This window comes from Diaphorina citri, unplaced genomic scaffold (genome assembly GCF_000475195.1).
Source record: "Diaphorina citri unplaced genomic scaffold, Diaci psyllid genome assembly version 1.1 scaffold260, whole genome shotgun sequence".
NCBI lineage: Eukaryota > Metazoa > Arthropoda > Insecta > Hemiptera > Psyllidae > Diaphorina > Diaphorina citri.
This window is the reverse complement of record NW_007377697.1, coordinates 154,153-166,518: the sequence shown is the minus strand read 5'-3', so window position 1 is coordinate 166,518 and position 12,366 is coordinate 154,153. Positions and strand designations below refer to the sequence as shown.

Sequence of the window (12,366 nt, the reverse complement as noted above, 5' to 3'; positions counted from 1 at the left end):
TATTTCGAAGAACCAAGTTTACGATTTATTCCGAGCAAAATCTTTAAAGTACAAAAAATATTCAGAGAACAGGAAAAAATATAGTTGGAAAAAACTTGAAATTAAATTTTATTCACATCAAGTTCTATTGAACTTTAAAATGTGAACTTGGACTGTATTTCAAAGGTAAATAAACAAATATTGCTCCTAAAATTTTGTAGACCACAAAAATTTAAAATTAAAATGACAACAAAGGCAACATCTCTTTATTACTCATTATTTTTTGTCTTACTAGTGATGGAGGTTAATGTCCTATCCCAAGTCATTGTCACCTTACAACACAATAGAACACCACTAGGCTCGATTTTCTGTCTGGGGCTCAAACACGCGACTCTCATTACAAGAGGCGCACCTTGACCACCGTGGTAGAATGCAAAATAATCTTGGTACTGTATGCGAAATCCTGGTCCATACAAACAGCATGGGATCACTACAAAGAGTACAATGACAAAGCGCTTGGTTTCCTGATTATTCATATTCAATTCATTAATTGTATTTGCCTGGACATTACAATAGTTTCTGGTATTCAGACCTTTAGTTGGTTTACCTGGTGATTTTACGGGGGAAGACGTGAAGAACTAGACTAGGAATGTCCTTTTCTTGTCTCGTCTCCAAAATAACAGGACAAAAAACCACTCTTTTTACGAAAAAATCTATACTCACAGCCTACAAATATGAAGTCATAATATTATAGGTATTTAAATTTCAACCCATCAAACATAGAGAAGAGCATAAACTTGAAAACATCATACATGTGATTTGTGATATACACCGTTCATCTTATAAGAGTTCCTACATACTCGTACAGAGACACACTTTTGTTTTTCTTTCTCTGGCACTACTGCCTCAATGTAAGTTCTCTATTTACTCTAACATACGTTCTAATCGTACATATTTCTATCGAGAGAAGATAGTATGGATGGACTTTCAACCGTTACATTCATGAGCAACTAGTAAACTAGAATGTACGTACCTATGTGGAAGTCTTGCGAGTACCACATATCTGTGTGCCGTACAGGAGACTAGAAATACAATGTGATTCCAGAGAGTAGAGTGGTGTTGGATTTGGCCTACAGCAGAATAGTTTTGCTAGTGTTCGTTTTATGCTGTTCATTTCCTCTTGGACTGCCATCGCCATAAAGTTTTCAAGCCTCAGAAATTATTTCCAGTGCATGGAGCCAATAGATTAGAGTGATTAGATAATTATGTTTGTCATAAGAAAGTAGCTTAAAGAACTGAAAACCCGTCCACTTTGGGCTGGATAGAATCCATTTTGAAACTACTTCGAGATGCTTTTCTTTTTCATCAATCCTTACAGTCCGAATACCTCAGATGCATTAATATGCCATTAAAAACTTCTCTGATAAAGTTCTGCTTGTGTCTATCCATAAATACACCAAAACATGGTTTTAGTCCAGTGTCAAGGATATTAGAATTCTCAAATATTTCTTTATTTCAGATTATTATTTTGTTAATGGTAGGAAGACTTTATCTCTCGCCTTATAAGTAGGTACCTACCGTGTACCAGTACCATCAATGACAGGCGAATAGATTTTTTTTTTCTCCAAATAAAATTACTCTCACAACCATTACATAAAATTTGACCTTGTCAATTTGACATGCTATACAAGTTAATTGCATAACAAATACCAAACTAACAAAGGTGATCATTTTAATCACGCGGGCATTTTTTTCTGAACAAACATTCAACTTTTCCGTCCAATTCTTGGAAATTCTATAAATATCGAATTCTTGAGTACTTACTCAGGACGTTACACTTGGCGATTGTTTGATTTGGAGACAAAAGATACATCAACTAAATCCCTGGAGAAGAGAATGATTGATATCTGTATCGTTTGGTTAAGGTTGTTCATTTTTCTCTACGTGGATTTTTTTTTTTTTTTTTTTCTTTTTTTCTGTCTTTCAATTCATTCAAACAAAAGAGTGCAAACTTGGCAACTCAAATGGCAAGATCTCGGACGTGGCATAAGGTTACTCAATCTAACATATTCTAAAGATACAAAGTAACAGGAGTAGCGTAGGCTGACCATGTAATTGATTCCTAATTGTTGTCAGCTTACGGAAGGACACCAAAGAATAGAAACTAGAAAGTACACATGTAAACTAGGTACAAAACAGGGGTAGACTTGAAAGCATATGTGGTAGTATAGTGATCGTATAAAACTTTATTGGATTGAAAGCCATAAAAATGTAATAAACAATTACGGAAGTAGCATATGCCTACTATGGTTACCGTTAGGGTATACAGCCATACAAAACATTACACTTGGGTGATAGGTAGGTACCTATACGGGAAAAAATCTATGGCACTTTGCAGCCCCCTATTTTTCTCATTATTCAAAAACACGCACAGAACACAAGTGCCATTCTACCCTCGCACACATTTTTACTCGGAAATCTCATAGTCAGCATTTTTTCCCGAAATAGAAATGGGGAAAATATTAAAGCCAATACAAATACTGCAGAGTTAGGAAAAAAATAATTGCCAGGCATCTGAATAAGCTCTTATAATTAGATTATACTGCAATGGATTTTATCGCCACAAAACAATACATTGGTTGAATCAATATGGTTTGCACACAGCTTCTTCAACTTTTCTATTTACTTACAACAACGAAGATTGTAAAACCTAAAACTAAGCATTCATTTTCGACACAAACACCACATCACACACAACAAAATGATGATAGCAGTGAATCAATACAGTTAAATAATCACAACCTTCTTGAATTTGTATGATTAATTTTTTCACAAAGTGTACCTACCTACTAAACAGGTATAAATTACTAGAAAAGTGCTATTCTAGATATATTAGGCATAGAGCGAAATAAGGGTGAGGCCTGAAGAGGCTATCTACCCTAGATTAATATTAGGAAGTATATAAAAAAAAAAAACTACGAAAAACATAATCTATCTGACTTTATGATGCAACATGCATTGTTTCGTGCATAATAATGCTAAAAATCGACTGATGTATGCACGAAAATCGGATTATCCTAACTTAATACGAGTATACTAAATGTACCTCTACTTGACATGAAGTCAGACAAAAACATCCTCAACAAAATATAGGTAAATTTCGATATTCGAAATTTGTTTGACGTTTGATAGAGGCACATTTTTTCTATCAAACTGCAGCAAAGCAAAGCCACACGAGGTAACAAAAGCAGTAAAGAAATATCAAACGTAAACCACCTGTTGCTCACGATAGCAAATGTTATCAGAAATAGGAATCCTGGGATACGCTTATTCGGAAGATATAAAACGCTAATATCGAGACAAAACATAAAAAATTCATCACAAAGGGTTATTAAACAGAATTATCATAGAGAAGTTATAGGAAACCAGGAACATGAGTATTTTCAGATTATTATCTGACTTTTCCCTTTTTTGTCTCAAACTCAATAATGGCAAAATCAGCAGCGTAAAAATTGAACAATAGAAACAGATAAGGTTCACTCACTTTTAATTACACACGACACTCTTCTGATTACTTTGACTAAAGAACGTTTTTATGTATCCGCGAACAAAATCGCGAAATCCGCGAACAAAATCGCGAAATCCGCGAACAAAATCGCGAAATCCGCGAACAAAATCGCGAAATCCGCGAACAAAATCGCGAAATCCGCGAACAAAATCGCGAAATCCGCGAACAAAATCGCGAAATCCGCGAACAAAATCGCGAAATCCGCGAACAAAATCGCGAAATCCGCGAACAAAATCGCGAAATCCGCGAACAAAATCGCGAAATCCGCGAACAAAATCGCGAAATCCGCGAACAAAATCGCGAAATCCGCGAACAAAATCGCGAAATCCGCGAACAAAATCGCGAAATCCGCGAACAAAATCGCGAAATCCGCGAACAAAATCGCGAAATCCGCGAACAAAATCGCGAAATCCGCGAACAAAATCGCGAAATCCGCGAACAAAATCGCGAAATCCGCGAACAAAATCGCGAAATCCGCGAACAAAATCGCGAAATCCGCGAACAAAATCGCGAAATCCGCGAACAAAATCGCGAAATCCGCGAACAAAATCGCGAAATCCGCGAACAAAATCGCGAAATCCGCGAACAAAATCGCGAAATCCGCGAACAAAATCGCGAAATCCGCGAACAAAATCGCGAAATCCGCGAACAAAATCGCGAAATCCGCGAACAAAATCGCGAAATCCGCGAACAAAATCGCGAAATCCGCGAACAAAATCGCGAAATCCGCGAACAAAATCGCGAAATCCGCGAACAAAATCGCGAAATCCGCGAACAAAATCGCGAAATCCGCGAACAAAATCGCGAAATCCGCGAACAAAATCGCGAAATCCGCGAACAAAATCGCGAAATCCGCGAACAAAATCGCGAAATCCGCGAACAAAATCGCGAAATCCGCGAACAAAATCGCGAAATCCGCGAACAAAATCGCGAAATCCGCGAACAAAATCGCGAAATCCGCGAACAAAATCGCGAAATCCGCGAACAAAATCGCGAAATCCGCGAACAAAATCGCGAAATCCGCGAACAAAATCGCGAAATCCGCGAACAAAATCGCGAAATCCGCGAACAAAATCGCGAAATCCGCGAACAAAATCGCGAAATCCGCGAACAAAATCGCGAAATCCGCGAACAAAATCGCGAAATCCGCGAACAAAATCGCGAAATCCGCGAACAAAATCGCGAAATCCGCGAACAAAATCGCGAAATCCGCGAACAAAATCGCGAAATCCGCGAACAAAATCGCGAAATCCGCGAACAAAATCGCGAAATCCGCGAACAAAATCGCGAAATCCGCGAACAAAATCGCGAAATCCGCGAACAAAATCGCGAAATCCGCGAACAAAATCGCGAAATCCGCGAACAAAATCGCGAAATCCGCGAACAAAATCGCGAAATCCGCGAACAAAATCGCGAAATCCGCGAACAAAATCGCGAAATCCGCGAACAAAATCGCGAAATCCGCGAACAAAATCGCGAAATCCGCGAACAAAATCGCGAAATCCGCGAACAAAATCGCGAAATCCGCGAACAAAATCGCGAAATCCGCGAACAAAATCGCGAAATCCGCGAACAAAATCGCGAAATCCGCGAACAAAATCGCGAAATCCGCGAACAAAATCGCGAAATCCGCGAACAAAATCGCGAAATCCGCGAACAAAATCGCGAAATCCGCGAACAAAATCGCGAAATCCGCGAACAAAATCGCGAAATCCGCGAACAAAATCGCGAAATCCGCGAACAAAATCGCGAAATCCGCGAACAAAATCGCGAAATCCGCGAACAAAATCGCGAAATCCGCGAACAAAATCGCGAAATCCGCGAACAAAATCGCGAAATCCGCGAACAAAATCGCGAAATCCGCGAACAAAATCGCGAAATCCGCGAACAAAATCGCGAAATCCGCGAACAAAATCGCGAAATCCGCGAACAAAATCGCGAAATCCGCGAACAAAATCGCGAAATCCGCGAACATAATCGGCAAATCCGCGAACATAATCGCGAAATCACATCTTTTGTTCCTTCATTATTTTATTACATATTCTCATTTCTTCATTATTTATACACTGGCGGTAAGTGGTGTACCCACATTTAAAATCTTCTCTAACCACCCCACATGCGGCCTTCACTACTGTCCAAGAGTGATTCAAAATCGGATATTAACATCCATTCCAAATTGGGACACTTAGAAATGATTTTCTCTATAACCTCAACTGTCCTGAACACTCTACAATCTACATAATTATATCGTGTGTTCAGATGAACACATCTGAGAATCTGAGTATGTAATATTTGTAATAATGTTATGTTGGAGTATTCCATCAAAAGTGTTACGTTAGCAAAGGTCAGTTCACAAGGATAGGGACTTCAGTCGATCATTTAAGACCGGTTTTAGCGTTACTTATGTTAAGCTACGCCGAGGAAGGCCAATAAATGGATGGGTGACTCAAACATTATTGATTATATTGGAAATAAAGGGAGAACGCTGATTTTAAATCATTACATGAAAGTAAAATCAAAAAATCAAATCAAGAATGATAATAAACTGAATATTAAACAAATTAAGTAGGTACATAGGTACTGATTTTCTCTAATCACGATCGAATAAACTACGGGCTAAAAAATTCCCGGAGGGACGGGCCCCAGCTTGTTATATATTAGATTATGAATTATGATACATTAAAGCATGTAATTTAGTTAAGCAGTTACCTTTGTAATTTTAACTGCCTATTCACTCAATACCTACTCGCACCCTTTAGTGTTTGGCATAATTTTGCCAATTTCCAAATCTGGGTATTTTCTAAATCCCTGGAGAAGAGAATGATTGATATCTATCCGTGTACAAAGTTTCAAATTTCCCTTGCTCATTAAAATGTCTCTAATTACAGCTCAAATAATCTAAGTTTTTTTTTTTACCTAACTTGTCAATTAATTCTGTGTGACCTAAAAAAAATATTTGCATAAGTCTTTGACCATTGACCATCCTAATGAACAATATTGTCGGAACATGAGGTTTGTTTACGTTACAGAAGAGAATTATATTGCTTCTGAGTAGACACTAGACACCTCTTCATTCATCATTTCATATTAGAAGGTTCAAAATATTTGCATAAGTCTTTGACCATTGACCATCCTAATGAACAATATTGTCGGAACATGAGGTTTGTTTACGTTACAGAAGAGAATATTGCTTCTGAGTAGACACTAGACACCTCTTCATTCATCATTTCATATTAGAAGGTTTTTTTATGACCAGGAAATAACTAGTCAAATTACAATTTTACAACTTTAAGAAGACCAATTAAAAAATTTAAGTACAATTTTGAAAAGTTCAATTATAAATCGAGTTAGGAGAAGACGGAGTAAAAATAATTCCTAAATGGGTATAGGATTCCTGGGTACATAACCTAACCACATACCTTTATCACCAATTAAAAATGCATTCCTTCAATAAAGAAAATGCATTCCTTCAATGATCATATAAGAAGTAGGTACACAAAGAAGGGTAAGATCAAATGATGACAGATATAGCCCTAAGACATTTTTAATAATCACAATACAAAACATTACACTTGGGTGATAGGTAGGTACCTATACGGGAAAAAATCTATGGCACTTTGCAGCCCCCTATTTTTCTCATTATTCAAAAACACGCACAGAACACAAGTGCCATTCTACCCTCGCACACATTTTTACTCGGAAATCTCATAGTCAGCATTTTTTCCCGAAATAGAAATGGGGAAAATATTAAAGCCAATACAAATACTGCAGAGTTAGGAAAAAAATAATTGCCAGGCATCTGAATAAGCTCTTATAATTAGATTATACTGCAATGGATTTTATCGCCACAAAACAATACATTGGTTGAATCAATATGGTTTGCACACAGCTTCTTCAACTTTTCTATTTACTTACAACAACGAAGATTGTAAAACCTAAAACTAAGCATTCATTTTCGACACAAACACCACATCACACACAACAAAATGATGATAGCAGTGAATCAATACAGTTATCTACATATTAAATTAATTTGAAATCCTTGTTTGTCGAACTGGGATGAGATTTAAAAGTTTACACAGCCCAACAATACAAATACATGTATACAGTAGCTCTGGTATTGCACATTTTCTAATCTACGTTTTGAATTTGTTTCCATTGCAAGTAATATTGACACAGAGGTGAAAAGTTCCGTTATCTATTGTGACTGGTAGCTTTGATTCCTGCATTGCTTCCCATCAAACTCATGAAAGTAAACAAGAATCCTATCACATCGTGTGGGTGATCAGTGCTCACAAAACGCCGGAAGTTAGAAACAACTTCCTTTATACTGAGCCATGAGGCATGAGCAAGAATTGGAGTGTTGTCCCTTTCATTTTCATTTCCAATTAGAAAAAACTACACACACTGAGTGCGCATTGTTTAAACAAGAACAATAAGTCCCAATTGAAACTCGCCGAATAATGAGAGAGTTACCGAGTTCGAGTCCTGTTGGCGTCCTAAATTTCTCTCATTTACTCGCAAAAATAACAAAGCTCGCCGGAAGGATTATTAGACAAAATATATCTTTAGATCAGAGAGAAACTTCTTGAAAAGGACTCAAAAATCGACAGAAATTTTGATCTTCGGTATTGTAGGTAGGAATCCAAATTTTACCACGTTGGGTAAATTGGGATTTCTACGTGTACTTGAAATAGGAACAATGCCATTTAACATAATATCAAATTCTATAAGTGAAAACCTGAGTGTATTCTGACCCTTAGGTGCCATTATAAATTCGGACTTAACTCTGTCGTACATTTAGCCAGAACCAATAATCAATCAAATTATTGATTGTTCGCTTCTTACACCAACTAGTCACGCAATTCAATGTCTACCTACAAAATTTGAAAACAATAAAAATTCATTAAACAGCAGAGAACTGGGTCTTGTCATAAAGCACAATATATTTCTGATTCTGACTGTCAGTAACTCTTCTATATATTTTCAAAAAGGAAAAATAATGAAAACCGCAACTGGGTTATTGTTAAATATAATACTGTCTAGAAAACTTGACTGGAGCTATTATAGTCTACCATAATGTGGTGAATATTAAACGATATTAAAGATATAGAAATTATGAATATATACATATCTTTAATAATAAGAGGAACTATTGTTTCTAATGCGTTGAAAAAATGAGAAGATGACTCGGAACTTTTTCCCCACACCACCAAAAAAAGTTGAACTTATTAAGGATGATAACTAAGACAACCTCGAGGGCATATTAAATTAAGAGAAATTATTGAATTTTACATTATCCCTCTCTAATCGGTGATTTGTTTCGATTCGGGTCAAAGGGCATCCGTGGCAAAGTTGAAAACTCTATACGAAAAAAAAATCAAGTCTAAAATTCCATATTTGAAGGTAATTTGCCAAAGTGAAGTGGACCATCCAAAGAAGAATCAAATTATTGCCAAAGAACTAGACCTACAGGGAAAAGTGTCTATACGAGATGTGAATTTTTTATCACTCAGTCAAATCGAAACAAAAATGCAGACCATGGGGTACAATTAAGTTTTAATAAATGCAATCTATTGTAGTGATCAATAGGTTTGATAAAAACTTCTCACCTTTTGTAATCTCAGTAATGGGTAATTAATATGCAATAATTAAGACGATTGTTCATAGGAGTTGCTAAAGGGTCCAAGTTTAAGTAAAGAGAACTGTCCGGAACAACAACCAAGTGACCTGGTTTGATCCCTAATAGAAAGTCCAATTGGATGCTTCCATCGAATGCGATAGGTCTTGAACTCAAAGAAGTATATTTAAATAATATTGTTAATTAATGAATAATGACCAACGACTATCATTACAGGTGGCAGCACAAAGTGTGGCAAAGTTTGAAAATCTATCACAGGCAGCATGGATCTATCACAAGTTTGAAAATCTATCACAGGCAGCATGGAAATTCCCGAGATCATAAGTCAGATATTAACCTATTGAAATTCCATGCCTCGACTGAGAAAAATGAACATACCAAAGAAATGAAGTCTGAAATCGACCTACTGCAGAGAGCAAACATACTGAAACAAAGCGTTCAGTTTCCTTTCCTTACAAGACAAAAGAGGAAAGCATCCTATTTCCTAATTATAGTAAGCCTAGTTAAGCTACACTTTTGATACACCTCCTTGTTTTGCTGAAATTTAATTAAATTTTACCGAAATCTACATTCCTCTGTCTTTCCCAGGTATATCGAGTGAGAAGACAGAAGACTCACAGGCAATAATGTAGATTCGTATAAGCTTAACCCATCTTTTGGGGGTAGACATGCCTTGCAACATGCATCACTCAAATTCTTAAACTATCCCTCTCAGGGAGGTAAATTGCATTTATATTTATTGGTAAGAAATTTGAGTTCATTATGAGGACAAAAGCACCTTTCTAATTACCTAGTCTTAATTTATCAACAAAGAAGTTGGGGGGACAAAAGCCATGATATGAGCAATACAGCAAGTCTTTTTTCACTGGTACAATTACAACAAAATGGACATGGACATGCAAAACAATTCGGTCCTCGCGATTCTCTCGTATTTGGTACCGAACGGTTGGTTATATAGTTCAAATAGTTCCCGTTATACAGATAGACGCTATACGTTCCAATCCTATATGGCTAGTGCTACAAGAAGTATATATACATTTACCTTACATATATTCTGATACGTAGCCTTCAAGTTCACGTGGTCAGCTTTAATGGACGACTTGTGTTTTATATCGCTCATAAATTGCAATCATCTATGTTGGTTTCACTCAGGTAGAAGGATCAAGGTAAGAAGAAATGAGACACAACGTTAGTGGTAAAACACGGTAGCAAAATGATCTGTTATGCTGTAGTCACGTCCCCTTTTTCTTCACTTCTTGTTCAGAGCAAATGAAGATCGTTGGAGAAGATCATCTTGAGGACACTTGCCAAGATGAATAAATCAACCAGTCTGCGAGTTAAGGATTCGTAATACCTTAAAATACTTGATCTCTTCATTAGAAGAAAATTAACTCTTCTTCTGCTTCTTCTGGCAGCATATTAGTTAGGTTTAGGTATCAAATCATGATCATATTTGTCCCGCGCTACTGCATAATATTAGTAGCTCCTAAGATTTGACTGGGTACGATGGTTAATCTCAAAAGTTCTAGGAAAGCCTCGGTGACTTGTTTAACTCTAAGTTTTTATCATGTCCTAAATACAATATTTTTTAGGAAGCAATATCCGGGCAACGAAAGGGTTCTATAGAGCGTGTACGTAAGATGACCATCATCATTCATTCAGTCTAACTGTAACACTAGTGTGTAAGTACTTCATCAAACCATTCTGAATTCTCAATCTTACCTGGCTACTGAATTGATCTGGATCCGAGACAAATGAGTCTTAAATACGAGGCAATATTTATGAATCTATTGTTTTTTGGCAGAGTGTTTCTAATCGTCTTCTTACAGTGTCACTGCCTGCTTAACACACTTCTTTGTGTCACTGCCTGCTTAACACACTTCTTTGTTATGATTTTTATTGAAGATTTTCTCCTCGCACTAAACAGAAGGAAATATAAAATGGAGGAAATATAAAATGGAGGAAGGCTTCGATTCACAGAACCCTGGATTACGAGATCAAAGATCAGTAAAATATCGTTGCTAAGTCGGTACAAGTCTTTGAAGTCAGACAAGACACAGTACCAATACGCCTATTTCTCATTAGGCAACTTTTCCCCCAATGAAATCGTATACAGATTAAGATCCAATATTTCTTGCAGTGTTGGCAGTACCTACTACCAAAAAAAAAAAAAAAAAAAAAAAAACTATTTCATAAAAGGATTATTAGATTATAAGGTACTTAACTGAAAAACATTGAAATAAAAAGCTGGAGAAATATTACCTAGCATAGCACTAGCACGAGTTACACGTGAGAAAAAAAAAAAAAAAATAGAATGCACTTCACATCATCTTACCTTGCAAGGCTTCTTAATTCTTTGAATATTGGATTTTCCCTGCACAACATTGGCTCCTTCGAAAACTATGTTGGAGCTTAGCTCATCAATATCATCTGTAGACGATTCGTCTGGACCTAATAGTTCCGTCAGATAGATCTCGTGCTTGGAATCCGACAAGAAAATTTGTTTTCCCTGAAACAGGCAAAAGATGGAGGAGATGATTTTATTGTTATCCATGGGTGTACTTGGGTTGTGTTGTTTGGGTTGTTGTATGGTTGGGTACAGGGTACAGGGCAGGGTAAAATACATAAGACCTTGTTTAGACTGCTAAGGTAAAGGGACCTTTTAGTCTTATTCGAGCAGGATAAACAAGGTATATTCTATTCTACTTAATAAACTTCCTTTTTCCTATAAGAAACAGTTTCACTTTATACCTATTAATACGTTAATAGAATTTCAACTGTTCAGATAATGATTGAGATAAATTTTATATTGCTAATAAAAACAAGAGCAGACTAGAAGAATTTAATGATGTGAAATATGTGAGGAATTTTTAAAGAGCAACATCATGAGATATGAAGAATGGGTAACCCATTACCCATATATGAGACTGCCTAGACTCTCAACACTTGGGTACATAGCTCTGAATTTCTGGTCAAGAAAAAATTCAATATTGAAATTTCAAGTTCAAAGGCAGATATTTTGAGTAGTCATATTCAATGTCTTGTTTGGTTGTTTGACAGTGGTACCTAAGCAGTTCATTTACCTCATGGGAATTTGATACTTGATTTATTGTACTTATTTATTTTTTATTTATTACTTTTTCATGAGGTGAGGAATAATGCGGTTTTTTTTTTTTTT

At 36.5% G+C, this 12,366-nt stretch overlaps 1 protein-coding gene across 1 annotated transcript in view; it reads right to left on the bottom strand.

Annotated features, from left to right (window-relative positions):
* The window catches only part of LOC103506755 (rho GTPase-activating protein gacZ), a 31,372-nt gene that overhangs the window by 16,421 nt on the left and 2,585 nt on the right, over positions 1 to 12,366 (bottom strand). The window contains exon 2 of the mRNA XM_008471156.3: positions 11,524 to 11,697. Coding sequence (XP_008469378.1) covers positions 11,524 to 11,697 — 174 coding nt within the window. The remainder of the gene's footprint in view (positions 1 to 11,523; positions 11,698 to 12,366) is intronic.